At 32.3% G+C, this 22,249-nt stretch overlaps 2 protein-coding genes across 2 annotated transcripts; one reads left to right on the top strand and one right to left on the bottom strand.

The window, feature by feature from the left end:
• Positions 1–11,034: 11,034 nt before the first annotated feature.
• On the bottom strand, positions 11,035–12,714 carry LOC131625067 (peptidyl-prolyl cis-trans isomerase FKBP12). The gene is made up of 4 exons (XM_058895970.1): positions 12,539–12,714; positions 12,329–12,424; positions 12,079–12,131; positions 11,035–11,333 (listed from the first exon to the last, which is right to left on the bottom strand). The coding sequence occupies exons 1-4, from the start codon at positions 12,624–12,626 to the stop codon at positions 11,232–11,234; spliced, it is 339 nt and encodes a 112-aa protein (XP_058751953.1). The 5' UTR covers positions 12,627–12,714; the 3' UTR covers positions 11,035–11,231.
• Positions 12,715–21,370: 8,656 nt separating this feature from the next.
• LOC131598460 (uncharacterized) lies at positions 21,371–21,973 on the top strand. Its single transcript, XM_058871059.1, has one exon. The coding sequence runs from the start codon at positions 21,371–21,373 to the stop codon at positions 21,971–21,973; it is 603 nt and encodes a 200-aa protein (XP_058727042.1).
• The last annotated feature ends 276 nt before the right edge of the window (positions 21,974–22,249 follow it).

The raw sequence follows: 22,249 nt of genomic DNA, 5'->3' as shown, positions 1-22,249 counted from the left end.
CTATGGGATCTTCTGATGGATGGTTACAAACATCCAGTAAATGCCAGTGGCGTAAAGCTGACAAGGCAAGAAATGAATGATGATCAGAAGAAGCTTTTCAGGAATCATCATAAATGCAGAACTGTTTTGCTGAATGCTATCTCTCATGCTGAGTATGAGAAGATATCTAACAGGGAAACGGCCTATGACATATATGAGTCCTTAAAAATGACTCATGAAGGAAATGCTCAAGTCAAGGAGACTAAAGCTCTCGCTTTAATCCAGAAGTATGAAGCCTTCAAGATGGAGGATGATGAAGACATTGAAAAGATGTTTTCAAGATTTCAAACTCTTACTGCTGGATTGAGAGTTCTTGACAAGGGATACACCAAGGCTGATCACGTAAAGAAGATCATCAGAAGCTTACCCAGAAGATGGGGTCCTATGGTGACTGCATTCAAGATTGCAAAGAATCTGAATGAAGTTTCTCTGGAAGAGCTTATCAGTGCCTTGAGAAGTCATGAAATAGAGCTGGACGCAAATGAGCCTCAAAAGAAAGGTAAGTCTATTGCATTAAAATCCAATATCAAGAAATGCACTAACGCTTTTCAGGAAAGAGAAGAAGATCCTGAAGAATCAGAATCTGAAGAAGAAGATGAACTGTCCTTGATCTCCAGAAGGCTAAATCAACTCTGGAAGAACAAGCAAAGGAAGTTCAGAGGCGTCAGAAGTTCAAAGAAATTTGAACGTGGAGAATCTTCTGATGACAGAAGATTTGACAAAAAGAAGGTCATGTGCTATGAATGCAATGAGCCTGGACACTTCAAGAATGAATGTCCAAAACTTCAGAAGGAAAATCCCAAGAAGAAGTTTCATAAGAAGAAAGGTCTTATGGCAACCTGGGATGAGTCAGAAGATGATTCAGACTCTGAAGATGAGCAGGCTAACTGTGCGCTGATGGCGACAGAAGATGACGGATCAGAATCTACATCAGAATCAGATTCTGAAGAGGTATTTTCTGAACTTACTAGAGATGAGTTAGTTTCCGGTCTAACTGAACTTCTGGAATTCAAGTCTCAGATTAGTCTCAAATACAAAGAGCTGAAAAAGCTATTTGAATTTGAAACAAAGAAGCTTGAGTTGGAGAATTCTGAATTAAAAGAAAAACTTTTAAAATTATCCAATAATGTTGGATCTCCTTCTGATTCAGAAAAATCCACTCCTAGTCTAAACCATATTCTGAAAGAATATGATTTAAGTTTCAGGAAGTTCTTATCTAGAAGTATTGGCAGAAGTCAGCTAGCTTCTATGATATATGCTGTGTCTGGAAACAAAAGAGTCGGCATTGGTTTTGAGGGTGAAACCCCATACAAACTTGAACCTGTTGATGAAATGAAATTTACATACAAGCCATTGTATGATCAGTTCAAGTATGGCCACTCCCATGATATTAGGCACACTTCACATGCTCAAAGTTTTCACATAACACACACCAAAAAGCATGTGACACAACCTAGGAAATATCATGAAACTCACATTAAAAATTATCATGCTGTTCCTCCTATTGCTTACAATGTTAAACCCAAGTTCAATCAGAACTTGAGAAAATCTAACAAAAAAGGACCCAAGAAGATGTGGGTACCAAAGAAAAAGACTATTTCTTTTGCAGATTCTCTTGGCGACAAAGAAGATAAAAGTCAACATGTCATGTCACCTGGACTCAAGTTGGTCTCAACACTTGAAGGGAAGAAGGACTGTCTTCCAAGTTCTGGTACTTAAATCTGTTGAAGAAACTATGTTCGTAGGAGATCAGAAAAGAAAGTTTATTAGTCTTGGAACCATCTGTTTTGTTTGTTTCTAAAGCATTGATGTTTCGTTCTTGATTATTCTGAATGCTCTAAATGCTACAGAATACCCAATATTGAAACATTGATTGTGGAAGAATCAATAAATATCTGGTTTGATGATAAACTTGTTTCTGATGAAACAAAGCAGCTTAAGAATTTCTGCAGATACAGTTTTGTCTTATCAGAAGCTGCAGAACAAAGAAGTGAATCTCCAGAAGCTGTGTATATCAGAAGTAATGGATCAGAAGATCATTCAGATTTATATCAGCACACTTCAGAAGGAGTGTCTCCTGAAGAGAAACTTGATCAATTTAGAAGCAGTGATCAGAATCAGAAGGCGTAAAGCCTATTGAATATTTCACACCTGTCATCCATTATCTGATGATGAACACGTGTCTCTACGGTCAGTACGAAGCGTGCAGTTGAAAAGACGCCGACCTAGGTAACTGTATTTAATCATTTCATTTACCATGCTATCTCTCCTAATGTCATTTCTCATTTAATGCAAAATGATTTAAATTATTTTCAAATCTTTTAAATAGCCCGCTTCAACTTCATTCTTTTCTCCGCCTCTCTATTGTGTTGTACATTTTTTTTTCGCTGCATCTGTCTTTCTTTTTCAAACCCTAGTCTTTGTTCTAATCTTACGACATAATCATCATGAACTCTTCCTCTTGTTCATCTTCCTCAAAAGAAAAACTTACTTCTTCACAAATCCTTCTACGAAATTATGAATATGCTCCTTTGAAAACTTGCTTGATACCCACGAAGGACTTGGAGGTTTTATGTGAAACTGCTGTGGACTTAAACAATCTTAAAGTGAATGGCTTTAAGTGTGATGCAAGAATCCTTGAGCAAGGATGGTCTAAGTACCTTAATAGATTGGTTGGTCCAATTTATCCTGATCTTGTGAAGGATTTCTGGGTACATGCAACGGTTACCCCAACGGCCATCGTTTCATTCGTGCTAAGGCATGAAGTGGTTATCTCTGAAAAACTGATCAGAAAGCTATACAATCTGAATGATGAAGAAGGTTGGTCTGGTTTTCGACACGCATCTGTTGATTGGTCGATAGTTGAAAAACAAATCTCTAAGTCTTCTGGGATTGACTCGAATAACACAGGCACCTTGAGGCCATTTTATAGAGTATGGGCTGAGATTATTCTGGGTTCTCTTCACCACAGAAAAAGGATGCTCTCCTCTTCTTACATCAGTCCAGATCACAAGCACACTCTTTTCTGCATTGGCAAAAAGACTGAGATCAACATTTCTCACATTCTGTTTGAGAATCTAAAGACTTCAATCCTTGAGTCAAGAGAAGAGGAAAGGGCGAAGTACCCTCATCTTTCAAGAACGACTATTCCGTTTGGAAGAATGATTTCAGACATTCTTACTGAAAGCAAAGTGCTGGACTCCATCAGAAAACTCAATGCATCCCATTTGCTTGGAGTAGTTCAAGGTCCCATTTTTAATGGTGTGGATTTGTTCAGATTAGAACTCATTCAAAATGTACCTTCTGTGTGCCCAAGCTTTCCTGACATTCTCTCAAGAAGAATTGCTGTTGAAGGTTTTGCCTCCTTGTTTCAAGAAGAACTGCATCAGGTTGTCAAGTCTTACCTGGAAGATTGTGTTAGGAAGCAATCAGATATTGATCCTGCTTGGATCCGTGGCAGAGTACTTCCGTCCAAGGCTGATCTTCTGAAGAAGGATCAGAAGGAATTAAAGGCTAGGCTAAAAAGAAAAGCCCAAGAAGATGAGGCTGAGAAAGCCAAGAAGTTGAGGGTCACCTATGATCCTGACAAGGTGGACTCTGAAGAACGAAGAGATAAAAGGATCAGAGATTCCTTTCGCAGAACCAGATCTTCTTCTTCTGTACAAATCTCCAGAAAGGTTTTTACTCCACCTCCTTCTGTCCCTAAACCATCTTTCCAATCTCCTCCATCTGAACCAAAAATAAACTTCACCTTACCAAATCCTTCTCCATCATCCTTCTCCTCTCCCATTCTAAACCCCACACCTTTAAGTATTCTTCCCCCAACTCCTTCTGATAAATCTTTCTCACCAATTCCCTTTACAAATACTCCATCCTCGTCTCAATCTATCATTTCTGATACTCCATCCTCATCAATCATTCTCTCAGATATCCCTTCTTCCTCATCCACCGCACCTCCACCTTCTATATCCCATCCCTTACCTACCAGAAAATCCAAACCTTACTGTCTTCTCTACCCTGACTACAAATTCACCTTCAATCCGCCTGAACCTGAACCCTATATCTTCCTGGAACTTTTCAGACATAAGGTGATTAGCAGTCTAGACCTTCTGAAGGATGCATTTCTAAATGGTCTGGATGATGTTTCTTCAAGAAATCTCTAGAGAAGATTTCGCAAAGATTTTCAAGTAGAAGCAATGGGAGTACAGAAAAGACTAGTGGCTGCTGCCCCTGGTTACCCTGGTTACCTTCTGGAGGATGATAATGGTATATACTACCATCCTCTCAGAAATTGTGTTGCTGCTGAGGAGAAGCCCTTTGTGGATGAATTGGAAGTAGCAAGACTGGCTGCTGAAATGGAAGCAAATCCATGCAGGGATATCGTTATCTTTATTCCTGATTATCCTGTTCTGCTCGGAGACTTCAAGACTCTCTTTGACTATCTGAGGGAAAACCTTTCTGAGAAAGATCCAAGCTTGGTCATTCCAGAAGTTGTTGACCCACCAGAAGTTGAAGGTCCTTCTGCTCCTAGAAATCTAGCTGCCATTCTTCAGGCACTTGAGAATGGAGACTCGGAAATTCCTGCTGCAGAATATGGAGATGCTTCTATGCAAGAAGCAGATGCTGAAGATCATGTTGCTGAATCAGATCCTGTTGAGGAAATCCCTGCAAATGATCTATCCATGGAAGCTACAGATCAAGTTGCTATTCCTGTGGTTGAAAGCGGTGAAGCTTCTTCTGATGAACCCTCTCGTCTTGCAAGGACTCTGGAAGAAATTCAGAAGAGACAGGATGAGCAAAGCTCACTCAATGCTGAGTATAGAGCTTTCATGGTGAGGCAAGATGGACACAACAATGAGGTTCAAGAGATGCTGGCCAAGATCTTGTCAAGGCTAGGGCCATCTTAGATTGAGTCTGTGTTGTTTCTTTCTTTTCGTTGCATCTGTCTTTGTGCATCTGATCTTACTTATCTTTATGTACTTCTGTACCTGCTGTTTGAACTTCAATGAAATCATCTTCGTCCTCCGTGTGTTTCGTTTGTCTCTGAATCTTTTTTGCTTTTTGATGATATGACAAAAAGGGGGAGAAGATAAATGATAAATGATTTGATTAATCTATCAGTTGCTGGGTAAAGCTCCCACACATTTACTAACAAGAACTGCAAGTTCTATATGGTTTAAGTGTTTTGCAGGTATAAAGAAGTGAAGAGAATCTTCAAAGCAAACACCAGAAGCAAAACCATAAGAAGTGTTATTCTGTAAAAAGAATAAGCTCATGGAAACTGAAGCAAGCTGAGTGCTGTCAAGCTTCAAAAATCAGAAGCAAGAAAGAAGAATGAATCAGAAGCACTGATAATAGAATTTGATCCATATTTGTCTATTTGCTCTGACAAAATTCTATTTGCTCTGATACATTATTTTAGCCTATATGGCTCTGATACATATCATGTGTTCGAATATACATTTTATGTTCTGACTCGTTCATGCTGACTTTTGTCGTTTAGTTTTTGTTCTGTAACATTTCAGGATGTAGAGATGCTCTGATGGTGCTCTGGTACATTCAACAATGTTCTGATACAAATCTAGCATGAAGTGATGTTGGTAGAAATTCAAAGCTCTGAAGCTATCCGAGGGAAGCAGAAATCAGAAGCTGTGAATATTCTAAAGATCCAGAAAACTCAAGTTCTGAAGCTGTCCTAAATGGAAGCAGAAATCAGAAGCTGTGAATGTTCTGAAGATTAAAGAAACTCAAGTTCTGAAGCTGTCCTAAATGGAAGCAGAAATCAGAAGCTGTGAATGTTCTGAAGATCAAAGAAATTCAAGTTCTGAAGCTGTCCTAGATGGAAGCAGGAATCAGAAGCTGTGAGTATTCTAGGGATCTAAAGAAATTCTAGTTCTGAAGCTGTCCAATGGAAGCAGAAGTCAGAAGCTATGAATTCTCTAAAGACAAGAAGCTTATGTGATCGTCTCTACCGAAATAATCAGAGAAGTCTTTTATTAAAGTTCTTCGAGTATTTATTTCAGGGGGAGATTATTTATCTCAGGGGGAGATTGTTAATCTCAGGGGGAGACATATTCATATGCTTATGCTATAGCTGTGTAATTTGTCTTTTGCCGTCTGCTCTTTCTGATCGCAAATTCATATCATTTATATATGTTTTTGTCATCATCAAAAAGGGGGAGATTGTTAGAACAAGATTTGTTCTGATCAATTATCTTAGTTTTGATGATAACAATAATATGAATTTTGCTTAAGATAATATGGTACTCTAATCCAATGCAATTTCCTTTTCAGGAAATATATAGAGTATGCATAATTCAGCGCTCAGAAGCTTTGTCTCAAAGGGTTCAGCATGCAACATCAGAACATGGTCTGGCAAGACATCAGAAGATGGTCGAAGCAGAATCAGAACATGGGTCTATGGAAGCATCAGAAGAACATGAGATCAGAAGCACTGAAGTTCTGATGGTATCACGCTCAGAAGCACTTCAAGGTCAGAAGATCAGAAGATGCTTTGCACCAAGCTGTTTGACTCTGATGATATTCAAACGTTGTATTCACAAACATCAGATCAGAAGGAAGTACAAGTGGCAAGCTACGTTGACTGACAAAAGGAACGTTAAAAGCTATTATAGGCAACGTCAGTAGACACAGCGTGAACAAGGCTCGAGGTAGCTGACAAAAGCGTATAACATTAAATGCGATGCTGTACGGAACACGCAAAGCATTAAATGCACTCAACGGTCATCTTCTCCAACGCCTATAAATATGAAGTTCTGATGAGAAGCAAGGTTAACGATTCTGAACAAAACAACTCCTATTAACTTGCTAAAACTCTGTTCTATTCAAAGCTCAGAATCTTCATCTTCATCAAAGCTCACTACATTGCTGTTGTAATATATTAGTGAGATTAAGCTTAAACGTTAAGAGAAATATCACAGTTTGTGATTATAGCTTTTAAGAAGCAATTGTAATACTCTTAGAATTGATTACATTAAGTTGTAAGGAACTAGAGTGATCGTGTGGATCAGAATACTCTAGGAAGTCTTAGAGGTTATCTAAGCAGGTTGTAACTAGAGTGATCGTGTGGATCAGAATACTCTAGAAAGTCTTAGAGGGTATCTAAGCAGTTGTTCCTGGAGTGATCAGTGTGTGATCAGAAGACTCTGGAAGACTTAGTTGCTGACTAAGTGGAGAACCATTGTAATCCGTGCGATTAGTGGATTAAATCCTCAGTTGAGGTAAATCATCTCTGCGGGGGTGGACTGGAGTAGTTTAGTTAACAACGAACCAGGATAAAAATAACTGTGCAATTTATTTTTATCTGTCAAGTTTTTAAAGCTACACTTATTCAAACCCCCCCTTTCTAAGTGTTTTTCTATCCTTCAAGGTGGTGACACCTTCCTCCTTCTGGAAGACGAAGGCGGAGATGCATGAGTCCTAGAAGTTGATGCCTCCGCATCAATCAAAGTAGAACCGACAGGTGCTTGTGGGGCTTGAGCTATTTCCTTCCAAACTAATGCATGTTACACAACTCTGCTGTGCCTCAATCTATCTTTATTATCAGTTTATGTAATTAAACTACACAAGCATTATACAGATGAAACAGAATGAAAATAAAATTAAACAATGCATATTGACTAAATACAAAAATACATTTCTATATTTTGAAAATCAATACTTGAAAAAATCAGAAGTGCATTTTCGAATTGTTTTGCAACTTAGAATAACGAAAATGGCAGAAATACAATCAAATCCAACATCCAAAAAATACATTGATCATTTAAACTACCTATCAAACACATTCCTTAGTTAAATAACAAATCTAAACTACCTATTAGACAACATAGTGCTCAATTTCTACAAATGTATAAAGAAATAAAAAATGTATAGAGAAATCAAAACTTATCTAATATGAGTTTGATTGTGATCTCTTTGATCGATTTTGAATTGATGGTAAAAACTTGAACGTGAGTTGAGAGAGTTTAAGAGTTTGTGAGTTGAGAAAGTTTGAAAGTTGAGTGAGTTGAGAGAGTACAAGTGAAATGAGGAATGAGAACAGACTCTGACGCGTATTCAACAAAAAAGGCGTCCGGAGATACATTTATGAAAATGCATTTTCATATTATTTTTTTATATAAATTTAAAATCTGACTAAAAAAACAAATGAGTTGTGCATAAATAAGATGCATCCAAAGATGCATTTCAATATTCTATGAGTAGTTTTGAACTTTTTACTAAGGTGAAAAAACAATGCTTAGAATAGAAAAAACAAGGCTTAAATGCACTTTTGGTCCCGGTAAGTTAACGAGTTTTTGATTTTCGTCCTTGTAAGTTTTTTTGTTTTGTTTGAGTCCCTATATCTTACTTTTTGCTTGAGGTTTAGTCCCTAAAGTCAAAATCCGCAGGAAAATCTGTAGGTTACCTGCGGATTTTCCTGTGAAATTTCCTACGGATTTTGATTTTAGGGACTAAAACAAACGCGAAAGTGAAATATAGGGACTCAAACCAAAAAAAATAACTTACAGGGACGAAAATTAAAAACTCGCTAACTTTCAGGGACGAAAAGTGCATTTAAGCAAAAAAAAAAAAAAACAATTCCAAAAAAAATAATAAGACACTAGCTCTAAATATCCAAAAGAAAAAAAAAAAAAAAAACTCTAAATAGAGACCAACGTAGGCTAAGCTCGTATGGGCTAAAACACTCACCAGCTCTAAATAAAACACCTAGTACGTTGGGAGATTTTTTTTTATGATATATAACTAAAAATTTGTTTATAAAAATAATTAAAATTAATTAAATTGCCCACAAATAAAAATAAATTATGCTATAATACCCGGTTATCTAGTTATTTATATATAATGATAGTTTTGTTCATATTTAAAAAGAAACTAATTATTTAAGTATTAATAATTGCATAGAATAATTGTGGGATACTTAATGCTATAAATTTGAAGATTTTTATGTAGATTGAAATAAGGTGAACATCTTTTGAAATTCCAAAGTATCTTTGGGATATGTATATTCGAACTAACTCAATTTTTTTTTAAGATATGCATATCCGAATTAACTAATATTCAATTTTTTTTTAAAGTTTTAGTTTAAAAAAATATTTATTTATAATATAGTTATAATATAATTAAAGAGAGTTGTTATTGATAAAGAATAACTTAAATACAAATTATTATAAATAAAAATTAAAGAGATTAAATAAAATTTTAATTTTGTAATAATTTATTTGTCATAAAAAATTTTAAATTATAAAAATAATTATTTTTTGGATGACTACAACATTATGCATTATAATTAATAAAATTATGACGTTAAAAATAATTTCCTCTTATTAGCATTATAATTTTTAACTTATATTAGATTTTTTTAAATTAATTTTATATGAAAATAATGTGTTGATTTAAATATTTAATAAATTGATAATATTATTATATGTTGATTATAATAATATATATTTAATTGTATATCTTAATTAATACAATTAATCATATTAATAATACAATTGATTCACCTTAATTTTAATGTTTAATAAATATTAGATTACTTCGAAAATACATCTCCGAAAATATATGGGTGTATAATGAGATTCTCTAAATTTGTATATACGTTGCTTCCACACTATTTACAGGTTTTGTTAATGTTTAATAAATATTAGATTACTTCGAAAATACATCTCCGAAAATATATGGGTGTATAATGAGATTCTCTAAATTTGTATATACGTTGCTTCCACACTATTTACAGGTTTTGGGTTCGTGCCTTCCAAAGATTAAAATATCATGTGGTTTGAATTAAATTATTTCATTTAATTTTTATCAATGCATGATTATATATTTATAGTATGTCACAAAAGCAAAATAACTTCAAAATATATAACATATAATGTGTTTATTATTAACATTACAAAATAGTAATAATTAATTAAGTGTGATAAATATGAAATAACAAATAGCATTCTTTTTATAAGTTTTAGTGAAAACTATAATAATAATAATTTAACACCTCACTATTATTAAAATAAATAAGTTTTAAAATTGTGTATGTTTCAATAAAAATGACAATAGATAAGAATATATAATTAAATAAACATGAAATGCCACCCAAAGCATAAGTTATGCTAAAAGCAACAAAATTCAACTAAAAAAATTACTAATGACACTTCAATATATCTGCTTATTTTATATATCCTTCTTATAGCTCATTTTTGTTTAATGTATGACTAATCACTTAAATTTAAATTCTAACAACTTCTCTTAAATTATGAGTCTTTCATATCACTAGTCTTAGCTAGACATGATTGTGCTAAAAGTATAAGGTTGAAGCCAACCCAAGAAAAAATGTATAAGGTTGAAGCTTATTTGAGTTAAAAGAGTCTTTTAACTCTTTTGAATGTATTATTTGATCTTATTATTTGAAAGAAAACCTATAATGAAAATAACATACAAAAGAAGTCATTCATTTCTAGCTTGAACCTTATACTCTTACTCTTAGCACAATCATGCCTTGTACTTAATGTATACTTTATATAGTTGATTGAAAATCATAGAAAAAAGCTGTTGTAAGGTGGAAAAAATCACAGTTCTAACATACAATTTGTTTCTCGAAGTTTACACAAGTGTTTTTGAAGTGTTTTTGAATACTGAAGGCCAGGCCAGAAGCAAGGTGCTTCTGAGAGCTTTCCTACAACAGTAAGCCGTTACAAAAAGAGCTTATGTCGAGCATTATTCCAAGAACTTCTCTGTTGTCAATAAGTTATACAGAAGCTTTCAATAGCTTATGAGCAAGTATCAACAAATACACAATAAGCAAAAAAAGTTTTTCTTATAATCTCATAACTAACCTTTATCCAAATATGACCTATGCAACAATCTTATAAACGAAAGCAGAAAGCCAGAAAAACCATCTCAAGACTTTCACAGGAAGCAGAAACAAAAAGCATAAGCAATAAGCACTTTCCTAATTGATAAAGAAATTGGAGGATATAGTAAAAGGTAGCAAATATTAATACTGAAGAGTTTCAGACCAGTGGAGTTTTATTTAGCATTCAAGTTCTAACAACTCAACCTCGGTAGATATCATTCATAGCGCAACGATACAATTAAACATGTCCAAGGAAATAGAGGATACTCAACTCATACTAATAATTTACCATAGGAAAGACTAAAAAGTTTTTCGGTTTTCATTGTGCACTTAAGACCTCGATCTCAAACTCCAAGACAGAGTTGGGCTGTATTCCCCAGGCAGGAAAACCACCGGCACCATAAGCATAATCAGGAGAGCACTGCAAGATTATACACAAAGTGAATAACAGTTGGATTATCCAAATCGCAAAAAATTATAAACATGATATATGCAATAAGAACATTTGATTGATCAACTGGAATCAGATTGATAAAATTTAGCATATGTGTGATTTTGAAGTGAAAAACAATTGATTTTAGGAGAATTGATGTTGTAAAATTGATTCTGTTTGAATGTAAAATTTGAGTTGAATGTAAAGAGATTTATGTTTGAATAACTTTAAGCAAAATTGAATTGAACAATAAATTAAATCACGTTTATACTCAAAAGCTACAAATTCTAACTTCAACTAGAATCAATTTTGGAGGCAGAATCAATTCTACTGTAGAAGAACCAAACACCTCAAAATCATTCCAAAATCAATTCTACACCTCTGAAATTGCTTTTACCTCCCAAAGGTTAAACCAAACATACACTCAATATATACAAATCTAAATGGATCTCCATCTTGTGCAAGTAAAAACAAACATATAGCATATAACCCTTATTATAGAAGTGCTTACGTATAAGCTATAAACAAGATCAAAATACTTTGATATAAACTATAAATTGCTTTCATAATAGTAATTATAAACATATCATAAGCAATTTCCATAAGCTCTCTCTAAAACAATATCACAATTCACAAGTGCTTATATCAATAAATAAGCTCAAATAAGTCAATCCAACAGAACATAAGTAGCAACAAGTTGTTGTAAGAAAATAACAAGCAATAGATAATATACCCGAAGACGAGCAACTTCGCCGAGTTGCATGCCAAGGACACCTTCATCCCATCCTACATACACAGATAGTTTGAATAAATCACTTAATGAATAAGATGTTAGGTTAGCACCGACGTCTCTGAAAATAGATGTGTCAGTAACTGAAACTACACTTCTGATTAAGTTTAATTTATTATTTTTTAAAATTATTAACGGTGTCAGTGTCGGTGTCGTATTTTCGGTGTTCGTGATTAGCATTTGAGAATAATACCTTTGATGACAGAACCTTGGCCGATTTTGAAAGTGAATGGTTGCTGGCCAGGATCCTTGGTGCTCCAGAACTTCTGAGATAGGTCACCGTTTTTACCTGTAGATTCATCATCGTCACAAATAATTAGGGCATGAATCAGTTAAACAAAAAGTGGATCTAGGGTTTGGAGAGAAAATTGAAATGGAGAGAGATGAAAGTGAGAGAGGTTACCGTAACCGGTGCAGTGAACGGTGACGCTCTGGCCGCGGCTAGGGTTGGGACCGGTTCCAGGTCTTATGATTTGCTTCTCAACTCCCATTTTTTTCTTCTTCGCCGGAATTCTACTCTGAGCACTTCCAAACCTTTGTACTAGTTCGCACAAAATCACCTTATGCTTTTGTTTTCTAATATTCCCTAAAATAATACTCTACTTAACCACAAAATGGGTTTTATTTTAAAAATTAAAAAAAAAAAATCATTTATTACTCTCTCTGTCCAAAAAAATAAGTGTCATGTTTAGAAAAAAAATTGATCTGATGCGCAAAATAAGGTACATTGTTATTGCTTTGTAGAATGTTAATATGATTATGAAATTTGTGTTTTATGCAAAATCATGTCATGAATCTTTTTGCAAATGCTTGTTCATACCGGAATTATTTAAGACAATACCATAAATGTGAGTGACTTTTCATTGTTCACGAAAATGCGAAGGATGATTAGTATTTTTGTTTTACCTCGTTTAATTCATGTTAAATCTTGCATTCATGTCAAAATTGTGGAAACTTAGAAAGGATCAAGGCAATTTTTTTATGATGAGAATGACCACCAATCCAAGAAGGGCCTCAATCTACCTTGTGAGAAGTGTGAGCATTTGTGAGCCTCTTTTGAGCCATAAATTTTTTTAGTGAATCAATCAAAAGCCCAACAAATTACTAAGTGTACCACTTAGTGCTTTTTGTTATTGATCATTAAACAGTTATTATTGATTCATTCTATTTTTATTATTGAAAACACTTGACCTATGTGTTGAAATATCGTTGAATGAAGAGCATTGTCTTGAAAGAAAGAAATGGTTAAATTTGGGAAGAGCCATTTTTATGAGAAAATAAAGAAAGAATTGGTGGAACAATTCATCTTTTAAGAAAAATTCAAAATGAGAACATTTTTCAAATAAGAACATGTGAAAGTAAAGAAAAAAAAGAAAGAAAAAAGAGAATTTATAAGAAAAGAAAAGATTGCACTATAGGAAAAGAAATTGAAGGATGAAAGAAAATGGATTTATCTAAGAGCAAGAATGGAATTTGTACATAGTTGAAATGTTCTTCATAAATTTTATCTCATTTTTGTTTTAATGACCTTGTATATATGACCCTTTGTTGTAACCCTTGCTAAGAAACAACCTTGAAAAGTCCTTTGTGATTTTGTTTCTATGATTTTCTTTTTGATTTGTTTGATGAATGCATGAATTGATCTTGATGTAAGCAATACTACCAGTAAGAGTGTTTTGTCCCTTGTAAATTTGTACATAGTTCTTCATCCATTTTATATGGAGAGAGTTAGGTGATTCAATTATGAACATGTTGTTGCTTGAGTATGCATTCATCGATGTTTGTGTTTAGAACTCAGGTCATAACCATGTTTTGATTCTGAGGAAGCGATTGGTAACTACTTGTGTGCATGTCTGTTGAATTTGAACCATACATTTTTCTCTAGTTGGCTTTATTTCAAAAATTCGTCTTGTTTCTTGTAGAGTTTTACCTTCGTTCGAGGACAAACAGAGATGCAAGTTGACGAGAGTTGTTAGGTGCCAAAATGTGTTAATATTTAGTTTAATTTTGTGGTGTTTTTTTACTCTATTTATTGCATATTCTTGTCAATCCCCTTGTTTTAGTGTAAATAATCGTATGTTAATTTAATCGAGTAAATAGTGTTTAGTTAATCACTTTTTAGTTAAAATTGTAGGTTTATGCACTTGGTTGAAGCTTAGAGCATTGAAAAGATGAGAAATGGATTCCAAGCATTTTTGTGGAAGAAAATCATGCTACAAGGCACGCTTAGTGCGGCCCAGCGCAGTGGAAGATGGTTGGACAGAGAGTTTTGCGCTAAGCCCCGTCTAGCGCGCTTAGCGCACTCTAAGGCAATTTAACTTTAAGTGGCAACGCGCTTAGCATGCAAAAGTGGGCTAAACCCGGTTCGTGACTTTTTGCCACCTCTATAAATACCTTCCATAAGTTTTTTGGGGATACAACACCTTTTTGAGAGAAAACAGAGCAAAAACACTGTAGAAGTGAAGAATCAAAGAGTCGAAGTTGATTCTGCAACAATAGTCGAGAAATTAAAGTTGATGCTTGATCATCTTCTTATTTTACTTGTTATTGAAGCTACCATGTCTATGGATAGCTAAACATCTCTTGTGTCAAGATTAGAGGTAGTTAATCTAGATAGTATGCGATTCTTTTTATATTTTGTATGTGAACCTTGTTAATGATCAATATATGATGAATATCTTTTCTTTTAATATTATATGTTTGATTTCAATCACAATTGAAAGGTATTTTTCAAACCTTGACCTAAGATATTCATCTATCAATGAACAAACTCTAGACATAGATTAATGAGTTAATATTTACTTGTATCAAGCTATAAAAATTATTGTGTTGATTTTTAGCACGATACATCATCCATGGTTAATATGATAACACTCATGATATCGCTCTAGAGATAAACCATATTGAAAGGATACGTGATTATAATGATCATTAGCAAGTTCACATGCTTAATTAATAGGACATTTATGAAATAGATTAACAAAATCCAATCTTAACATGTTTTTTAAACCGTTCAAAACCCAAATTTTTACCATCATTACTTACTTTTTCCTGCAATCGTTACTTTCTGATACCAAAACCCTTTTAAAGCCATTACTCAAAATGTTATCAACTGTAAAACTTAAAGAGTGAAAAAAAAGCTCAACTCATTACCTAAAGGCTTATGAGTAAGAGAAAAACGTCTACCACGAGTATCAGAAGATACAAGAGTGATAAAGCACCTACACAAAGAGACTCTCAACCCTTCAACTTTTTGCTTCCCCAAATTTACAAATTTTGAAAAGATTTTTTTACATTAGGTTGAGTCTTCTCTTTAAATACACATCTGCAGTCCATGGGCTTTGAAATCTACATCTAGATATTTCTTGATCCATAAGCTGATTGATGTACCAATTGTGTAGATAAATCTCCTTAAATCTTGCAACACAAATATCAAGTTTCCTAAATTGTCTTAGCATCCAATTTTGGCCACTTGTACAGATGGAGATACAAAATTTTGTTCCAGATTAAATCTTCTTGATCTGTGAAAAAAACCGAGAAATATCCAAAAGAAATATCACAAAATCAAATCAAATCAGTCAAGATTTAAAAACAACATATGTTAATGTTCTAGTATAACATGTCACAACCTTTGTCAAGACATCTTTCCTGAGCAACATGTTAGAACATCTTCCATAACATTTGCAGTAAACCATGTTTTAGTAAAATTGTGTTAATCCTAAAACTATGGTGCTAACAATATCTATACTAGTAGATGGCACAAAGTGTTCCTCATACATATGCCAACAGTTTAGAACTACATGTCTATACTTTGCACAGAGATGACAAGTAGGTCTCGAGCCTGAAGAGTTATCCTAGAAGCAGCCTCAACTACGACTAAAGTCACAAATAGGAGTTATGTTGCGCTAAATAATTGGTTCTCAATGTATAATATTTGCAGAGACGTTGAAGACAAAGAGTTCTTGTATGAACTTATCTAGCTGAACTTCTTGAACATACAAAAGCGCTTCAACATCATACACGGTGGGAGGTCTAAATTGTCCATAGAGCGGAGTAAAAAAAATGAATTGTAGTCTCTAGTCTATCAAGAACAACATCAATTTAATCTTTCTCAGTGGCTATGTCATTTAAAGACAAAAGTGAATCAACAATAGCTTTAATGCGAAGAAATGAGGCTGAACGACTTAGTTTCTTGCTTGATTTGAGTTTGGTTCGTAGCTGAAGAACATGTGCTTTCATTACAGCACGAAAATGTTTGTGAATTTTGTCCCAAATTTTATAGGAACGTCTGTAGGTAAGAATCATATGGAGCACCAGTTTAGAAATTGTTGAAGGAATCCAAATTAACAAAGTTTGATCTTGAACAATCCAGTTTTCATAATCTTTAGAGATTGCATTGTTGATTTAATTTACCTCAGTTTTGAACATTGGAGGGATTTTCGGGAAGATTCATCGTCATGCACCATTAATGAAGCAGATTAACGATTAGGGAAAAAGAAGAAGAAAAAAGATTATTGTGTGAAAAGCAAGAGAATTGAAGATTGATACCATGTGTGAGCTCAAGTAAATCTCTAATCATACAATATAATAAAGCAAAATGAGATTTTAGGCAATTTTGACAAGTGTCACAATTATAGAGAGGTTACTATTTTTATTATTTCTACATTAGGAAATCTTACTATAATTGTTAATTTAATAATTCAATTTTTTAAAAATTATTATACTTTGGTCTTGCATAACACGTTTTTTTTAATTCTTAATAATTTGTTTATGACCTTTCATTTACATTATCCTTTTCCAAAACATTGGAGGCCTAATTCCCCTTCCCCATGAAATCAAGCGGCAAAATTATGAACTTATTTAATTTACAGATTTTTTATAATAATTATCAACTTTTTCGAAAATTTACTTTATAATCCAAGTTGAAACTAATTGATTATTCATGTTCATAACATCATTTTGCATTCTTAACCATTTTAAAAAAATTTAAAATAATGTGTCATAATTACTAATTATTCTTTAACACTTTACCATGCATACTTTAAAAGTGACTCACCAAATTTCAACGCAAATTCAAAATGCACCACTCAATGCATGCGGCAACCAAAAAATCACAATTAAAGTTAAAAGGCTTATCACCATGTTTTAGAAAGAAAGTACATTATTTATTCTAAAACACTTCCAGGTGCATACAACATTCAAAGAGTAAACCTTTATTTTCCATAACTTTCATCATCTCAATTTCAAATATTCACCTTCGTCATTTTCACTTTAACACACCAAACACAAACTTCATTCTTCAGCAACACAAACCATGTTTTTGAGAATAAAAAAATAAAAAATGGATTCAAAGAGAAAAGGAGAGGATCTGAGCATCCTGAACTTCTTCTGGAAATCGTAAGTTTGTTGTCTCAATCTCTCTCTACTTCAGATCTTTCGAACTACAAGGACTGTGCTAGCTCAAGGTGGAATTCGTCACTGCCGCTGTAACATCTTTTTCGGCTTGTTTTATATAATTAGATTTTATTTCAGTTCATGTTTCATGAGTGTTGTCACCTGTTGTTGTTATTGTTGTTGTTAAGAGAGTACTATTTTCACTTTTATTTATAACAATGAGTTATTGTTGTGCTTAAGAGAGGAAGGAAGAAACTCTGTTTTGATTAATTCGATTTATAATTTCAAATTATTTTAGTTTCTTTAGCTATGATGCTTAGTTTAATACTTAATCGTTTGAGTTTTGTTGTTGTTATTTGATGTTATAAATGGAGAATATGGTGGATATGACACGCGAAGGTTGTGTTAGTGTAGTTAAAAATAAGCTGCAAACGATTTATGGTAAGTGTTTTTGATGTTGTTTAAGTGCTTATTAGTTTAAGTGTGTTTTTAATTATTCTTGCATTCTAAGCACAATGATTGTTAATTAGTAAATAATTTAATTCATCGCAACACAATTTGGAGGGAACAATATATTTTAAAGCGTGGAAATTTAAAATTTTAAAACCAAGTATCTTATTATCATATATTTTGTTTCAATTGAGTTCAAATAGCTACACGTGAATACAAAAAAGAGTTGAATGAACTGTCCAGTTCATATCTGCTACATCATCTAAGCAAAACAGAGGCATGTCAAAAACATTAATTTTCTTTTCTACGCTCATCTAAATGCATAAACATTCATGATATTTAAAGAGATAGATATTTAAACATATATTTATGCATGAAATATATTTTGAGAAGTTTTTGTGTGAGTGATAAATTCCCATTGAATATATTGACTATATTGAAATATATCATGGTATCTAAATCTAAATATATCAATATACTAAGCGAAAAAGTTGCATAATTATGTAGAACGTTGGAATTGCATAATATATTAGTGATATGTAATTTGCATGTGAAATTGTCTTAAACATCTGTTTTATCAAGGAAAGAGACTGACAATGTAAAGTTTCGTTAAGAGGAATCCAACTCAAATATTTTGAATAAATTCTATCTATAATTTTGATAATAGTTTCTTTTTATATATTAAAAGTAGATTCATATTATTTTTGCAACCATATCATATATGTACATATTTGCTTATAATTAATTTAAAGAGCATGTTGCAAAAGTTGTTACCAGTTAAGAAAATGTTTATATATTCTTGACCTTTTGTTTTTATCTTTATCTTCATTTATATTTCTAAAGTTCTGCTTCTATCCTTCGTAGCATTCAATATTTGCATCTGGAGAAAATGAACTTGATTTTAACGGTGTTTTAACTCCTCCTAAAGTGGATTAAAAAATTGCAATGGCAATGGATGTTAATGCTGATTGTGATTTAGTTAAAGCTACACAATACTCAAGGACCAAGCCACCGAAGACTTCTCATTACCCATGTTTCCATTGCTATAATTAATAAAATATTTGGTAATAAAGAGAATCAACAGAATATTACATTGTGGAGTAACTTTTCACTACCTCTCCACTCATCTATTGCACCGTTGACTATTAGATTTTTTCTCCTTTCTCTCTTAATTCATTTCTCTATTTTCTTTGTTTTTTTTTTCTTCTTCACTATTTTTTCGTTAATTTATTTTTCGATTATTGTTCTCTAATATAATTGTTTTTTAATTTACTATTTTTGGATAATTTATAAGTTTATTTATTTTTTATGATTAAATATGTTGTATATTTATATAGCCAATTTGTAAGTGATAATGCTAATTAGGTTAGACACTTTGACAAATTTATCATTTTACTCATTTTATCACATTATAAATTTCTTATATAGTTTTTTTATTTTGAAATTAATGTTCAAATTGAAGGATCCATATTGCGTTATGGTCAGATAGTTGAGCACAACCCTCTGTCACAACTTTGCAAGTTGTGTATCTACAAATTTTTAAACAAAATTTAAAAAATATTACTAATAATATCATTTAAAATTACATTAATTAAAAATTATAATCAAGTAACTACATTAAATTTATATAATTGTATTCCACATTAGTACAACTAATTTGATACCAATCTCAATTTACTACTACTCATTGTTTTAAATTTATGTAATTGACATTAATACCAATTTAAATAGTTATTTTAAAATTTATTACTTTTTTTAATAAACAAATTTTTATATTTATTTAAATTTATTATTAATTTTTCAAAACTACTAATTGTTATTTCTTCCACTAACTCCATTATTCATCCCTTTATTTTCACATTACTTTTGTTTAAACTATTCTTTTACTAACTATAGGTATTTTTTTAATTCAAATTTTATTTTATTATTTTTAATAAAAATAGTCATTAATTATAGACTTAAGAAAACTAACTCAATAACCCTTTTAACTAATTTTGTAACGATTTTCAATCACAATCACTCCCATTATTTTTAATCTGCAGTATAATAAAAAGAAATAAATATGTTTAACAATTATCAACCAATTTTACTTTGATTAGTAAATATTTTATTGAGATATTATTTCATGAATTTTTCTTTCTCTTTTTACACATATATATTTCATTTTGGCTTTTGTGTTGTGCGTTTAATATGCAATAATTTTTCTTCTTATCAATTATTTGTTTTACATTTTAATTGACCTTTTATTAACTAATAATTTTAATATCATTGAGGATAATGTTTATTTTTAATTTTTCTTATTATACATTGTATTTTATTTTCAAATAATTAATATTTAATAAATAATTTATACCTTAAAAATAAATAAATAAATTTAAATATAAATATAAAATTTACTATTTTAAATAATTTTATTTTAAAATTTACTTTGGGATTTATATTGAACCGGTCTTACATAAATATGGTGAACAATTCCACTTAAAAACAACACACCACAACTATTTTTTATTATACTACTATATTTTTATCATATTACTGTATTTTATCTAAAGCTTTTAAATATATAATTTATTATTTTTTTATTTATTTTAATTTTATATTAATTTTTTTAAGTGAAATAATTTCCGTGCATCGCACGGGTTCAACTACTAGTTCATTATAGATTCACTAATTACAATCTTGAAAACTCCTAAACTGTTAATATTAGTCAATCTCATCTTACCATAACTAATTCAAAATAACTAAATAATAACTTAATTAGTTCCAAGTTATAAATGAGTAAACCTAACTAAGTTATTCTCTAATCGAACAACTACTCTAACACTTCTAAATATGTAAAAATCATCAAATAGCAATGAGTTGATTTTTCAAACCAAAAGAAAAGAAAGAGAGTCAATTATATATATCTTGGCCTAACCCCACCTCAACAATGCTAGTTATTACTTTTGGATAAACATAAATGCAAGCTTGAATGAAATGGTAACAACCAACATTTTCACACGACACCATAGTGTTAAACTAAACATAGTATACTACCTCCCTCACTAAAAGACAATGCACAACTCATCTTCATCTCTCTATAGACTCCCATCTCTCTTTCCCTCTCTTCACCTCATTCACATAATCAAACACTCTTTCTTCTTCCATGTTCTACAATGGAGATCCAAAGAATGAAACAATTGATGATCTTATGCTGTAGAATCCGAACCAACCGTATTGCTGCTCTTGTGGGTGGAAACCACACAGCTTCCAGATTTTGCAGTCGCTAAAGAAAAGTCCACATCTTTCAACTTTTCTTCTCATCGATCTTCACTTTTCTTCATCTGGGTCGTCTTTGTTTTGATCCATTGAACCAAAGATGAAGAAGAAGCATTTTCATGGCGGAACAAGAATGGCTTTGAATCCTCATAATTCTATTGTTATCAGGATTCCTGATACTAAGGTTTTACGCGTTTTGTCTCGATCATTGTTCTTGTTTATGATTCTTGTCACATTGCCTTTCCTAGGAAACATTCTTAATGGTTTCTCTTTCACATTGAGTTCTCATTCATGTGTTGTTTCCAAAACTGAAACGTCGTTTGGTTCTTACAATTTTGAGGTATTGAATTTGATTCTTCATGATATGGGTGAGAAAGGAATCTACAAAAAGGATGATAAGGCTCTCATTGTAAGTCCTTCCAATGGCTTTGAATTTGAGGGCATTGATGTGGTAATCATGGATAGTGATTATGAGAGAAAGAGTCTGTTCCTTGATGAGTCTTATGATTTTGTCTTTACATGGAATTCTAGTGATGTTGAATTTGTTGATCGGATTGTGAAACTTGGTGGGATTGTGGTGATGCTGAATTCTTTGAAAGATAAACCATCAAGTTGTGGTTTTAGAGAGCAATTGCATTATAGAGTTGTTTATCTTAGAAGTTATGGAAGTTCTATGATTGTGGCATTGAGGAAAACTAGCTCGGCAATTAAACAGCAATATGGAAATGGAACATGAGTTGTGTTTGTTTTGGTTGTGTATGTTTTTAACTTTTTGTTTTGTTCCTTAGAAGAAGTGCTTGATGTGTGTGATTAATGAATGGTGCACGTTTGTATTCATTTTCCATTTTGTGCTAGTATGATATGGTGATGTGATGATGATAACACTATAAGTAAGCTCATCGACACATAAGATATTGTAAGGCTAAATATGAATTTTAGACAGTTATTATCCCTTCACCTATTTAAAAAAATTAAATTGTTTTTTTATCAATTCTTTGGTATATTTTTATGG

Source organism: Vicia villosa, linkage group LG1 (genome assembly GCF_029867415.1).
Source record: "Vicia villosa cultivar HV-30 ecotype Madison, WI linkage group LG1, Vvil1.0, whole genome shotgun sequence".
NCBI lineage: Eukaryota > Viridiplantae > Streptophyta > Magnoliopsida > Fabales > Fabaceae > Vicia > Vicia villosa.
Note: the sequence above shows the minus strand (reverse complement) of the source record. Positions and strands in the feature narration are given on the sequence as shown.

Coding starts and splice junctions, on each gene's coding strand:
- LOC131625067 (XM_058895970.1), bottom strand. CDS start 12,626: ATGGGAGTTGAGAAGCAAATCATAAGACCTGGAACCGGTCCCAACCCT. Junction 12,425..12,538: donor CGTTCACTGCACCGGTTACG/GTAACCTCTCTC, acceptor ATGAATCTACAG/GTAAAAACGGTGACCTATCT. Junction 11,334..12,078: donor GCGAAGTTGCTCGTCTTCGG/GTATATTATCTA, acceptor ATAATCTTGCAG/TGCTCTCCTGATTATGCTTA.
- LOC131598460 (XM_058871059.1), top strand. CDS start 21,371: ATGGCTTTGAATCCTCATAATTCTATTGTTATCAGGATTCCTGATACT.